This window comes from Lycorma delicatula, chromosome 4 (genome assembly GCF_047948215.1).
Source record: "Lycorma delicatula isolate Av1 chromosome 4, ASM4794821v1, whole genome shotgun sequence".
Taxonomy (NCBI): Eukaryota; Metazoa; Arthropoda; class Insecta; order Hemiptera; family Fulgoridae; genus Lycorma; species Lycorma delicatula.
The window spans coordinates 42031678-42046913 of record NC_134458.1 but is presented as its reverse complement, the minus strand read 5'-3'; the positions used below and the strand labels follow the sequence as shown (position 1 = coordinate 42046913).

General features: G+C 27.6%; 1 protein-coding gene across 2 annotated transcripts in view; it reads right to left on the bottom strand.

Moving 5' to 3' along the window:
- Positions 1-15236, bottom strand: part of LOC142323319 (uncharacterized) — a 154230-nt gene that overhangs the window by 30750 nt on the left and 108244 nt on the right. For both annotated transcript variants that reach the window (XM_075362800.1, XM_075362799.1), the window contains exons 2-5: positions 9609-9780; positions 7759-7934; positions 4316-4519; positions 1920-2029 (exon numbers count right to left, since the gene is read on the bottom strand). In XM_075362800.1, coding sequence (XP_075218915.1) covers positions 1920-2029; positions 4316-4519; positions 7759-7934; positions 9609-9780 — 662 coding nt within the window. The remainder of the gene's footprint in view (positions 1-1919; positions 2030-4315; positions 4520-7758; positions 7935-9608; positions 9781-15236) is intronic.

Below are 15236 nucleotides of genomic sequence, written 5' to 3'. Positions count from 1 at the left end.
ACATCTTAAAAGGACGTCATTTTGGAACTCTGGAGAACATTCAAAAGACTGTGACCGACCAGTTAAAAGCCCTACCAGTTGAAGCCTTCCAGTGCTGCTACTAGGAGTGGGAACAACGACTCCGCCGGTGTGTAGCTGCCCAAGGGAACTACTTTGAAGGGGATAATATTGTTGTTTAAAAAAAAAATAAAAACTTTGGTAAGTAAACAGTCAGTCTCATTACTTTTCTCATATATTTTGTATTCTCCCAATCACATTTCATTAGAATTGTTATTTGTGTTTTCACTACTCCTGTTTACAATAATATATTTTAATAAATAATGCTAAACAAATTTCCCACTTAAAAAAAATATTGAGTAATTATTTTATCATTTATGACAGAAAGAACATAACCAATACATTTTTCTCAGTCATGTTTAAAACTTTTAATATATTATTTCTTGGATTTATATTTTTTGTAAATCGTATAAAGAATGAACTACAAAGTGTCCAATAATATAAAAAGAAAAAACAGCAAAAACTGAGTACTTTTTTCATGTTAAATCTATTCAGCTGATAATAAGCATTTTTATATATTATTTATCACATAATACACTTTAACCTCAAAAGTGTCTGAAACAAAAAAATTCTCAGATCTGAGATTTTAGCTAAACATTCTTAAGTCTGAGGTTTTATTTTGAAATTAATGTACAATCTATGAAGAGGATATTATAATTAAACTGTTACAATATAAAATGACAGTTTAAATTGTTGTGTTAACTACTTTAAATATTAATCCCAATTTATTAAAAAAAAAAAAAAGTTTTAAACTTTCAGTTTATAATTAGATATGGTGTTTTTTTTACAAAATATTTATTACTAGAATAATAATACATCTGAATTTATAATTAAAAGATCAAAATAATCAAAGGATGGAAAAAATCTCTCAGCGTATGAGATCATTCAATTACTAAATGGTTTTTTTGATTCATCCACTTTTTAAATTTAAAATCTGTTGAATAGCATCACAACATTTTTACATTATTAAATATTAAGAATTCACTTTCATCAAAATACTGTAACATATTTTTTCATAAAAACATGTTAATGTAAACATAAACTTAATTAGTAGGACCTTCTACTACAAAAGTTTCTGGTAGCATGTTTATATTGACAGGGATGCCATTAACTTCATTAATGGTAACTCCAATGAAGAAAGTTCTTCTAATTTGATAAATTACCTTCAAGAGGCCCTAAAGAACCAAAGATTCCAATATTTTGAAGCAAGTTGTTTAATACTTAATAATTTTAATCTAAATTTATTGAATGGTTTCTGAAAATGTGTCATGCATTTTCTGTTAAACCAGTAGTTGCGTAAGAGCTAGTTCAGTAATTAAAACTTCTTGTAAGGACAAATAAACTAAAATATTCTTTTTTTAAATTGACAATGCATATAAAAATGGTTAAAATAGATTTGTTGTTATAACATGTTCTTACTGTATTAAACTTTCCATGTATAGTTTTAAATCTAATTAACACAGTATATTATTTTGATATACTTCTTTACAAATGAGGATACTAATTCCTGAGTCCAGACATGAGTAATAATTAACTATTACTTATAGATTGATTTATTTATTTTCCCTTTGATAACTGCAGAGCTAAATCCAATTACAACTATCTAATACTTTTTTTTTAATAAGAAATGAATTTTCTAGCATATGAAAAATTCCAATCCTGACTGGATTCAAACCCAGAATTGTCTGAATGAAAGTTGGAGCCTCTCTTGCATGTATGTTAGTGAAGTGGAAACCCCTGTGGTTGCCACAGAGGTTATTAGTACATAGTTATTAGTATATTATTTGTTAGAACAAATAATACAATACTAATTAAAATGTTATTGCTGACAAGCAATAAAAGTGAGAAAATTTATAACTTACTGCACATCGATATTGAGGGCGATTCTGAGATGTTATTCTTGTATCATGTAACGCTAAATATCTTTGGTTTCCTGGTCCCTGCCAATCTCCCAGACAGACAAACGTAATATCTAAAAATTAAAAAAAATAAACATGTACAGTTTTTGCAAACTATTATTACTCGTATTAATTTATTTTTGTCTTGACAAGTTTTCCTAGATTTTTGAAGCTTAGGTGAAAAGAAAATTTTACTGCTGGATGATTCTCCTGATTCTAATAACATATGATGTAAATGAAAATAAATTCTTTTACTGTACCCAGAATACTTTCTTTTTTATTTTATCAGTCACTTGACTAATTTGATCTATACCTCCAATCCCTTCTGCTCTGTGTTTTCTCTTACATTTTAATACATTAGTTCCATGCCAAACTTTTAATTGCTTGTTTTATGTATGACTAATTAACCCTGGGTGCCTTAATGTATGACTTACCAATCTACTCATAGTATTCCTTCAAGCAAGAATTTCCTACAGACTTCTTTTTTCTCTCATTCGTCTTAAAACCAATTTCAAACTTTGTCAATCCATTTAATTCTTAACATACTTTAATAACATCACATTTCAAAAGCCTATTTAACAGCTGCTCTTCCTTTCCTATTGTCCATACTCTGAGATCATAAAGAAGTAAATTCTGTACAAATACATTTTAAAAAATTTCTCTCAAATTCCAACACCTGTGTTTGATATTATCTTTTCTGACCACCCCCCACTCTTATCTTTTTCTGGCCTAAGGTTTCTCCTTCCTTGAGCTAACCAACTTTTAATAATTTCCTTACACAACCATCCTTTAAAATTTTAAGACCTAATTAGTAAAATTATCAACTTCTGGTATACAATATTTTACTTATATTAATATTTAATACACTGTTTTCTTCTTATCTGTAAAATTCCATAACTACATTTTATTTATTTTCAAGTATGATTTCTTTCCTATCCATATCTTTTAATCCATTTTAAATTACAGCTGAATGATCAGTATCACCAGTGAATCTTTATCTTAAATTTCTGATTTTGGATAGTTACTGTATTAAATTTTTCTTTACTTCGTAAAATGTATTATCTGAAAATCATCATTATTATATTTTCTAAAATCTTTTATTGTCTCTTATACAAATAACAGTGTAGAGAGAGTACATCCTCATCCCATCCCTTTCTATATTGAAGGTTTTCTCTCTTGTGTTTTTTTTTTACAATAATTGGAACTACTTGATTTTATTTTACACACTATTGAATACATAACCCTCTTCTAAAATATTTATATGACACAAATTGTTTTTTAGATCTATGTGTAACAGATATCATATCAAGGAGTTCTAATTACTATGCACCATAAATAAAAGAACTATCCTTTGCCAAGCAGAATTAAATAAATAAATCCATGTCAAAATTATAGTTAGAACTGGAGTTGGAATTTTTTTTAAACCAATGAAAAATATATTGAAATTATGTATTTAAAGTTAAAATTAATAATACAGAAAAAACAGCAAATAAAGATTTACTAAATTTTACATCAAGATAACAAGATCACAACAACATATAACATCAACAAGATAATTAATTCACTGAAACAATATTCACTAAAAACAAATAATAGAAATATAAATAAAAACTGATCAAAGTTTAATTAAAGATTTAATCCTATAATACTTGAAAAATTTAGGGTTAAACTAGAAAGGAAGCACTTAAGTGGATTCTGGTTGAAATAACTCATAAAAGTGTTTTAAGGAATGAACATATAATTTTTAACTCCATTTGTTTCAATAATGATTTGAATAAAATAAACCACTTCATATAAATGTTAAATGCACTTAATGTAGACATGAATGTAGATCAACAACATCAACTTCAGTTATAAATAAACACTCAAACCCTTTCAATCCTATAACTGTCAGATAAATAATAAAAACATTAAAAATGACTTATGTTTGTTAATAAATAACTTTTGTCACTTTTCATCCATTTCATCTTACGTTTGTGGAGAAAAAAGACATTGAGCATTTTTTAATACATATATGATTAATAAAAAAAAAACCACCTACCAACATTCAAAAGTAGCAAGCTTAATAAATATAAAACTTGATTTATAGGTAAGCTTATTCAATCTATGTATTCATCATTAGTTGCAATACATCATGGTAGTAATGGATTATCTTGTATTATGGTAAATGATGATGAACCCATGGATTTGAAAAGCTTGTTATATGAATTAGTAAGTTTTAAATTAAGCATGCTATTGTAAGGTATTCATAGATGATTTTCATTAAGTAAAACACACTAGACAATAGGTTGGTAGTGTAACTGTGAATGCACTTGATTTTTTAAATATACATGCTTTTAATACCAGTAATTATTTCATACCATGATCACTAAAAGAACAGCTTCTAAAATGAAGATTTAAGGATGAAGTCGGCAAAGGAGAACTACATGTTTCTATTTGAGATACTTGATTATCACACTCTATTTTATTTTCTGATCCATCATTTATATTATATGTAAATGAAAATTTCCCATGAATCGGACAATATTCTTTTCTGATTTCTTCACCACCCAGTTCTTTTGTTTCTAGAAAAAAAAAACAATATTAAATTCGAAGAGAGAGCATCACTAAAATGTAATCACAATAAAATAAAAAAGAGAAAACTCACAAAAACCATATACAGAAAAAAATTTTAAACTAAAAGTGCATTTTGATAGTTAATTAATCATTATCATCATCCAGATAGCTTCTCATTTAGATCTCTGGGAGAAAAAACAAAAGAAGTTAAAGGACCAATTGCATGTAGGAGCTTGGAATGTCGTGGTTTTGTTTTAGAGTAGAAGCAATAAATAAGATAAAATGGATATATTTGGACTAATGTAATAAGATAGGAAGGACAGGGTGAAATGAAAAGTGGTTAGTTAATGTACTCCATTCTGGGAGAAAGAAAGGAACAAATAGGGTGGCGATAATTATGAGGAATGAAGTAGCAAAACAATGCAGAAAGTATATTATATAAATGTTATATTAATATTGTTAAGGATTGGGATATTACCAAAAGATTTAGTAATAGTACAAGTATATATGCAAACATCGAATTATGAAGAAGATATTAAAGACATGTATGGGATATTGGAGATGTAACAAATTCAGAAAAAAATTGCTGTGAGACTGGAATGGAGTGGTCAGAGAATATAAAGAGGAAAGTGTGGTAGAAAAATTTGGCTCAGGGGTAAGGAATGGAAGGGGAAAGAGATTAGTAAATTAGTAAATTTTTCCAAGACAAAAATTATTTATAACCAACACTTGATTCAAAATCCATAAAATGAAAGAATATACATGGGTATCCCTTGGAGGCAAAGTAGACCATCAGAAAGACCATTTCTTAATAGATGAAAGGTATCCGAATGCTGTTGAGAAAGCCAATGGATTACCAGGTGCAGATATCAACAGTGTTCATGTACTATTTATAATGGAAATGAGAATAGCTTTAAAGAAAGTAGAGAAGCAAGGGTAGTTAAAAAATAGACAAAGAAAAACTGAAGAAATTGGATGAGGTAACAAAGGGGAAAACTAGCTAAGCGAATTAAAGAGAGCAAAAAGAAAAATAAGAACAGTGAGGAGACTTGGATGTGAATAAAAAAATGCTGTAGTAAAATTAGCAGAAGAAAGCTATTATAGGGAAATAAAGCGAAGAAACCAAGAAACTATGTGTAACAACAGAAATGCTAAAGAAATTGAAAGAAAAAAGGTTGTATAAGAATAAGACAAGAGAATATAAAACAGCAATCTATTGCAAATAAAACAGTGAGTTAAGGAAGAAAACACAAAAAACTATGGAAAGGTTGTAGAAGGAAGAATGCAATGATATTGAAGAACTAGAAAAGGGCAGTACAATATGATGTATAGGAAGGTAAAGAGCATTACGAGGATAAATGGAAAGGGGATAGTAAATGAGAGACATTTTTAAGGATGGTAAAATGCTACATGAAGAGGAAAAAGAGAAAGATCAAAGGAGTATGTAGAGGAATTGTATATGACAAGAAAGAAATCTGTAAAACTTAACATAGAAAAGGAATGGGAAGTAGATGAAAAGGATTACAAACCACTGATATTAATATATGAATAACAGAAAGCAAATATAGAAATGAAAAATAAAAAATTGTCTGGAGTAGATTCCCACACAATTTTATAAATGTTTAAAGGAGGAAGGAATGGAAGGATTAACTGAACTATCTTCAATTATATATTAATAATGGATATACAGTACAGGAGAATGAACTGATGACTTTGTGAAAATGGTAGTGGTACAAATTATTCATTGTGGGACACAATGAATAATGATTCCAGTTTACTAGGACAAAAGATAAAAATCACTATAATATAGATTGAATAAAAACTGTACATAAAAGATTAATCCATTTAATAAGTATAAAGTAATCATAAACAATATAATAAAGGTATGCATTATTGCCCAATACAAAAAAAAAACAGATGCATAAAGACTTTTGAATACTTTTCTAACAAAAAACTAACTAAAAATAAAAATAGGAACACTACCATATTGCTATGTAATACATACACTAAATTTGTTTAGTTAAATAATAAAAAGTATAGAGGAATGGAAGAAATTATAAGCTGTGGCCATAGGTAGGAAATTAATATATATATATATATATAAAGACATATAAAATCATATAAATTTTCTTTGGAGGAGTTAAACAGAAATCTGGTTTAAAGTTTGAAAATTTACATGAGTAGATATGAATTTACATGAAAAATATGAGTAGATTTGATATAATAGTAGGTAACAATAACTGGCAAAACCTTCTGAATGGTAAAATTATGAGAAAGAAGATAAATATATGAATTTAGGAGTAATTTTTAGTAAAACCAAAGGAAACTTTAAAAATGAAATTCCAGAATCAACTTTTCCTCTAAAAATTGATTTCACAGTCAAGATTATGGATCACATCTATAGAAAGAAAAAATCATAATCCCTGTTATGCCACAGAAGTAGCATGTTTCTTTTATAAAATTGTTTAATAATTGTTTATATAACCTACTAGAATAAAAAAATGTAAAAATATATAAATTATAGACAAAATAAATTATTAGAAAAACACATAACTTATGTAATACTACGAAAAATGTATTTCTAATGTGTTTATAAAAAATTGAAAGTGAATAATTTTAAGTTCAATATAAAAACAAAAGACCAAAGAGCTTGACTCTGGCCCAACATTTTCAATAAAAATGTAAAAAATATTTTCAATCTTAAACAGGAATAATCACTGGAACACTGAATTGTTTAATGGGAAAGATATAAAATAAAGAAAAAATCTACAAATATCGAACAGTGTTATGCTTTACAAGGTAGACGTACAGTTGTAAGTAAAACAAATAAAAATTGAGGATGACAGAGATATATTAATAAGAAGAAGCTGCAAAAGGTTAAAGCTGAGGAGTCAGGAATAAAAAAAATATACAAAGAAGCAATTTGTTTGGAGACATGGAGAGTACAGAAGAGAGAGTGTTTTATAGACGAGAGAGTACCTTAAGAGTGTTTTGGGATGGGCATCCTAGAGAGGGTAAGACAAAATTTTAAAAATGGTTAGATGATATAATGGAAGCAATGTAGGCAAGAAATTTACAAGAGAAGTGTTATGACATTGAGTAGCAGTTGGGCAAAATTAAAAATTTGTTTAATACATGTAACTACTGTACATAAAATAAATATAACCTAAAATTAAATTTTCATAAATCAGAAAATCTAAAACTTGGATTAAAACACTAAATAATTAAAAATATAATAAAATCTTACTGTATAGCAGTATTTCTTTTAAGCTGTCTGAATCTGAGTTGTTCTCTTGTGGACATGTAGCTTCTGCTACATCTTCAGATGTGTAACATTTGTCCAGTCCTTCTGTTTTAACTTGCAAAACATTTCTGGACTTTAGGGTTAATTGAAAACATCTAATGCAGTTTGCTCCATTGAAACTGAAAAATGAAAACAAATAGTTAAAACAAACAAAGAAAACAGTAATTTAAAGTAGTTTACAATAAAGTTACAATTTTTATTGTACTTATAATTTTAATGCTTTATTGCTTTACTCTGGGACAAGAGTTATTTAATACAGAAGACTAAGTTACATGGATTTTTTCACAAAAATGCAAAGAAACTAGGCTAGTTTCTGCTAACCAACCAGAAATTAGTATTCTGTGAATAAGTTTTTATTTAAAAGTAATACTAGGAAGATGAGTAGAAAGTCAGATAATTTTTTAAATCTCAACTTCACTCAGTACTGTAAATATTGTTACTTAATCAATACCTAAGATGATTTTCAGCAAAGCTTTCTAATCAGCAACATCACATTAAAAAGTTGTTCATAACAAGTTAAGACACACTATAAATAAAAGTGACTGAAACTTCTTCAAACGCAAGTAGCTCTATGGTAGCCAACTGGTTAAACAATGAATTCCACTGATTATTGAATCTCAGTTTAAAATTACAAGATGTAAAACTGTAATGAACAATATGCGTCAAACGATCTGCAATAGTGGTATAATTACACAGAATAAAAAACCGCCTTTAGTTTCAACTGTAATTACAAATTATTGCTTAATATTCTGGGTTTTGATGACATTCAAAACATATAGAACAAAAGACAAAAATATATTTAAAAAGGAATTTTTAAATAACAAAATTTTAAATCCAAGGAAATATGTTTCAATTTATGATAGTAATTTCAAAGATCTATTCAAAGTAACACACTATTATTTCTAACATTCATCAACAAAAATTTACACCACATTGCATAGTATGAACGTAAAAAGTGACCTAATTTCTTAGACCTCACCACATCTAAGTTATACAACAAGCACAATTTAAAAATATTATAAAAACAGACAACTGATTCCCTTATCCACAGTTCTTCCCAACATTTCTCAAACAATATGGAGATGCTAAAAAAATGAAATTTTCAAACTATTCAATTTAAAAAAATATATATATATTAAATGAACAAACATAACACAGGCCACTGTACTGCTAAACCAGATATTAAAGAGGTTTTTGAACTACTTCAAGGTGGATGCCATAAACAACAGCAATACCACTGATGAAGGCCTTATAACAGCTCTGAAAAAATAATCTGGAGGATATTCTTTTATACTTAGAAAATAAATAGTTTAAATATGCTTTTAAATATTTAAAATCATTTCATTTTCCTTGTAGGAATTAAGTAGCTTATAGATGGTAAGACAATTTTCACACTTTTGAAATGCAAATAACCATTCCATAAATGTTACTGTAATAGACAGTTATCAGTGGCAAGAAGAGACTAAGAAATGATTCCTGAAAGGGGGCAGGAGTGCTTTCAATAGTTTTGAAAGTTCCAAATAAATGATGGTTGATAACGTCAGCCTGAACAACAAAAGCTTTTAAAGCTAATTAGTTTTTTAATACTGTGTGGCAGAAAGTAATGGAAAAATACATATTATTTTTAACAATAATAATAAGAGGTATTTTTAATTCCAATTGTGAGAAGTGATGAATGGAAAGATTAACTGCTGGAAAAGAAGTTCAATCTGAAAGTAAAAGAAATGTAACTGAATATGACAGAAAAGCAGAATAAAAATAAACATATTTGCCTTGTCTGAAGAATTTCTTACCTGTCAATTAATATAACATTATTTCCAATACGACGATGACAAAGACCCCAAATTGGTATTGCATCTGCTGTTATATTTACTTGTGAATACTGTACTTGTGAATCTGCCATATAAATTGATTGCATAATAAATTCACCCTGAAGCTCTGTTGGGAAAAAACATGCTCCATCACCTGAAACAAAATGAAAATTGTAGAGATTACTCAAGAAATATAATTATTGTGTTTTTTTTTAAGTCACCAGTTTTGTATTTTTAAATATGCAACCATTATTAGTCAGTAAATACCAACAGTATAGTTACTTATCTAAACAGTAAATCAACTGGTATTTTTTGACTTCAGTAATTGTGGGAACCTATTCATTAAATAATGGCTTCAATCATTCAAGCTTTATGTTTTTAAGATATTAAAATTGTATAAAAAAAAAAAAAACTGGAGAAGAATTATCAACAAAACTATGCCAAAAGGATCAATATTATTACTATCAGTATTTGATAGGTAGATATATTTAACATAGAAGAAAATCACTAATAGATTTAATATGAAACAATAACTTCTAAAAGAACAATATCTACAAAATTAAGCCAATCTCTTGAAAACTCTGTCTCCTTCAGTCTCTGTTAATCACAAAGACCAAAAAAATAAACCTAGCATGAACAACAGCTTGCCTGCTATCATTGTGCTTTTTTGACTATATACCAGAATATTGTACTATCTTTGTAACTCTGTTATGAAATAACTCTGTTTTTCACCAAATACTGCATTGTTTGTTATACTGTATTATATTAGTATAGGGTCTGCTTTGTAAATAAAGAAAATTTTTTTTTAATCTTCTGTAATACTTTAAAAAGTACCATCTCTCTTATCTGTGTATTCTTATGTTTTTAGGACCATAATCCTAACTCTTGACATACAATAGAAGTTTAACTGATACCAGCTGGCTTCTAGATCAAATGAATTCCCAGCAACAATCTGGCATTTTTCACCTATCATTTTATCTCATTTCTTTTCATCCATCTCATCTTTCTTATAAAAATATATTTTCCAACATGTCCAAGATTTTAATAAATAATGGAAGTACAGTTATGAGTGAGATCCATTGATTTTTTCTTAAATCTCGAATACACACTGATATCCAAATGTAATTTTTTAAAACAAAGTGAAACAGAACTAGATTGAAATAAAAATAAATTGATGATACTTTACTGATTTATTCTCTTTGTGACAAAACTTTTGATAAGAAAAGAAAATTACATTTTCTAAGAAAATAATAATTAAAATGATATATTCATATAAACTTATTTAGTGTCAGTAGTATCTAATGAGTCAAAGTCTCTTTCTTACTTACTTTCTACAATAATCTGACTCATCTGAATTTTACAAAAAAGATTATTCATATTTATATTCTGATTTCTGAAAACCATTAATGTAATAATTTTAACAAAAATAAGCATTTAATTTGATTCATCTAATCTGATTTGATTAAATGCTTTTAATTGAGTTCTCACTTTAACATACATTATAACTGACTTGTAAAACATGTAGATAAACAGTTTGAAGACAGTTGAACAGTTTTAGATAAATAGTTTGTCATAAATATTGACAGAAATATAACAGTAACATTTCAAACCTCTTTAAAATTAGATAAAATAAATTTAGAATAGTTTAAACAAGGAGAGGGGAATTAGCCTTCATGCTATAACCATAATAGTCATACAAAAGAGGATAGGTAAAAAGTATATTAATCTGTAGTATTTTCTTTAAATTCTTTTTTCTTGTAAAAAATGAGAATAAAATATATCCTCTAAAAGTTTTTGATTTTACAAATTTAGGAAGCAACTACAACATAGAAATAATCAGTTTCAGTTAAGATATAAGTTTGAAAAAACTACTGATAAATTCATTTCAACCTGTATTGAAATCTTTAGTTTGATAATTATCAACAAAAACTTAAGATTATCATAATCTCATTTACCTTCCAGTCTCACAGTTTACTTTTTTAAAGTGATAATTTTATTGTCAGGCCTTTTTTGGAGTTAGATAAACATATTAAATTTAGAACATACAGAACTAATCCTTAAACCCAAAATATCACTTTATTCAACATTTCTCATCACCAATTATCTGAAATTATTTCAATCTCTTAAAATTGCATTATAATTAAAAGCCTAACAAAGACTAAATGTTCCAATAAATAATGAAATTCCAGTGAATAAATAATTGAAATGAATTAATAAAAATAATTTAGAATAGATAATCAAATAAATATGACCAAATAAATCAATTGTTTATTCTTATCAGTATTTTTTGTCCATCTTTTACGCATAGGATCACTTTAGTCAGCTCATCATCCAAGTCTCTTCGAAGGCACTGTTCAGGCTTTATGGTCTTCCAAGTACTTTTTCATACGTTCAGATCTCTTTGCCTTTCTGGTATTGAAAATGTTCATGTTGTGAGTTTCTTTCTTGTGAATGTGTTTTTGTCCTTGATTTTTTTGTTTAATTTTATCTTGTCGGTGTTGTCTTCTGGTGTAAGGACAATTTCCTTCAGATCGTTTTTTTTTCTGATCCATCGGCATCCTGTCATAGTATTTTTTGAGTCAAGATCTTACTGATTCACCAAAGTCACAAACCAGCTGTTTAAGAAGTCTCAAATCTTGCATCCCCATGATGTGTCCAAAGAATCCTAGTCTCCTCTTACGCATGGTATCAGTTATGGGTTCTACTCTTTGTACATGACTTTGTTGATGCAAGTTCTTCCAGTTCTTTCAATTTTCTAGAGTCTGTAGGTCTTTGATTGTTAATTCAGATGGCAGAGTGTTTCTGCTGCATATGTGGATTCTGTTTTTATAACTGTGTTGTAGTGTCTTATTTTTGTGTTTATGGATAGACTTTTTACTGTAGTTGAACCAGGTTAATTTTTGTGCTTTAGATAATTTGTTTGTTCTACTTTGGACTGAGGTTTATTTTATTTCTACGAGGTATTTAAATTGGGTTACTATTATGACTTTATTACTGTTTATGTTTACTTCTTTTAATTGTATTAGATTTTTGAGCATAATTCCTGTCTTTTCGAATGATATTTTGAGATCAATTTTATTTACAACGTTTTAAAGTTCTAATATCTGTGTTTAGCTTATTAGTATATAATATTTTTTTATAGACCACATCAAGAGTGGAGTAGTTTAGCATTCCACAAAAAAAAGGACTCCCTTCAGCATTGGCCTGGATAGATCAAGGGAAACCATGGTAAATCCTTGATCAGAGCAGCATCACAAAACATGATCTTATAAAATTATTATTTTTTATTTCATATTAATTATTTAAAGTATAAAACATGAAATTATGTTAAGGTAAATTGATGACGATACTAAATATTAAAAATAATTCACAACCCACAATGTATTAATGAAAATTATTTGAGCACATATTTATGTAAGTGCATGTTGAATGTGATTGAAAAAATTCAGGGTTTTTAAAAAAATTAATTACTACTTCTTAAGAACTTCATTGAGTAATTAGAGTAATATCGTTTCTGTAAATCAAATTTGTTTTAATTTATTTGAAATAATTTCATAGGAAGATTTTGAATGGTTTGATATTTAATAAAAATGACAATGGATGCACAAAAATAAACATCATCTTAGTTTCAATCAATTTCATCATTAATTTTCTGAATGTTATACCTCTCATACGTCAAAGTGTTGTTTTGGGTTACATAAAAACAGATCTGTTGCCTGTTTTGATGGAAGTGAATATTTTATTTTTTTAAGAGTAAGACAGTACCATGGAAAAAATTATCGGTGTACACAAATTTTTTTAACTGTGTTTTTATTTGTGAATTCTTCTGCCATCTATTAGTTGAAATTGGAACTAGACTTCTCGGAAATTCAAAATTTCAACGCGTTCTAAATTGTGCTTTCAGTTTAAATCAACAGATGGTGAGAAGAGATTAGAATAATCCACAGTAATATTATATCTAATTCCACTGTACTCCAACAGATAGCATTTAGCGTTTTTTAATATTCATTAAAAAAAAACGAACATTTAATTTCTTTTAAAACTATCATCAATAATAAAAATCAGCTACATAAATTCTAATAATATATTACTATTAATAATCTCTAACACTAATAACTAATATGCTTTACTAGTATCTTGGTTGCTAGTTGGAGACTTTATCATTTGGACAATGATTAAAGGCAGGATGGGGAAATTTTTTTGAAAACTCCATTCTTCTTTCAGAGTACCTATTTTCACTATTTTTTTTTTTTGAAACTGTCAACCCTTATAGTCATTAGCCAAAAATAAATACCAACATCTACTGAAACTGCAACCAGTCTTGCTTAACTTTGATGAGCCACAGAAATTATGTTATTAAGCTTGCCTTCAATCACTGGAATTTAATCTTCATTTCAATTTTTAAGGCATCACTTCCATAGATTTGCTAGATGTTGCAGAACTATCAGGTTTTAAGGGAAGAAATTAATTCTCTGATCCAAAACCCATGTGAAATTAATTCACTTTTCACAAGAAATTCTATCAAGAACATATTTAATAATTTCCTTTGAGAATAACGTTTTCTTTAAAAAGAAATTTACTTCAATAAATAGAGGAAATACTGAATTCGTAATGGTACTTGAATTGCTGTAAGTACATATTAATCAAAAATAAACAATTCCAATATCTTTTGTGGTAGAGATAGGAAGTTAATACACAGATAAAACCAATCTCGCTGATATTTTAAATTTTAACTTAATGTTTTCAATTTCTCTATTTATTTTAATGAATACAGACTGGCAGTGAAGATATTTCTCAAAAGCACTATTTTGGTAAGTGTTCTTCCCTCTTTTAATGCAGCATCTGATGATGTAGTATTTATTTTAATATGTATTATTAATATTTTCAATATTGGAGTATATAAGGTTCTACACACATGCGCGTGCATGCACACACACATATATATATATATTGTATAACTATTAGATCATTATATTATGATCAAGCTTGCAGGTAGTGCTTGAGATTATACAATGGAGATTTAAACCCAGAACTTTCTGGATGAAATGCTACCACTCCACAACATAGATTGGGTAAAATGTATATATATGTATGTGTGTGTGTGGGTATATATATATATATATACACTAAAGTAGAATGGTAACTAAATCATGTCTTCATGGACAAACACCACCACAAAAAATCTACAACATAAAAGTCCTCCGAGGAGTAGACACAGGCTTAGATCACTATGGACACAAAATAAAAATTAAATTCACTCCCCAAAGGAAAAACAAAACCAAGCTCCTGAAACTAAAAGAAAATTAGATTACCATTTTTACCATTTCCAGAGTGCACTGAGAACTTGGTTTTGACATATTTTTCAACAGATGTAATCTATTACGTGCAATATTATTAATTTTAATTGGCCAAGAATTTAATTTTTTGACAAAACTGGATATATATATATATAGACACGTTATAACTAAAAGTTGCTGAGAAAATCAATTTTTTCATATGACATGAATATTGAAATTTTTGTATAATGATAAGGCAGTAAACATTTATTATCTAACTGAATGTAAATTATTATACTGATGCTAGTTAATATTAATTTTAATCTATTTTATA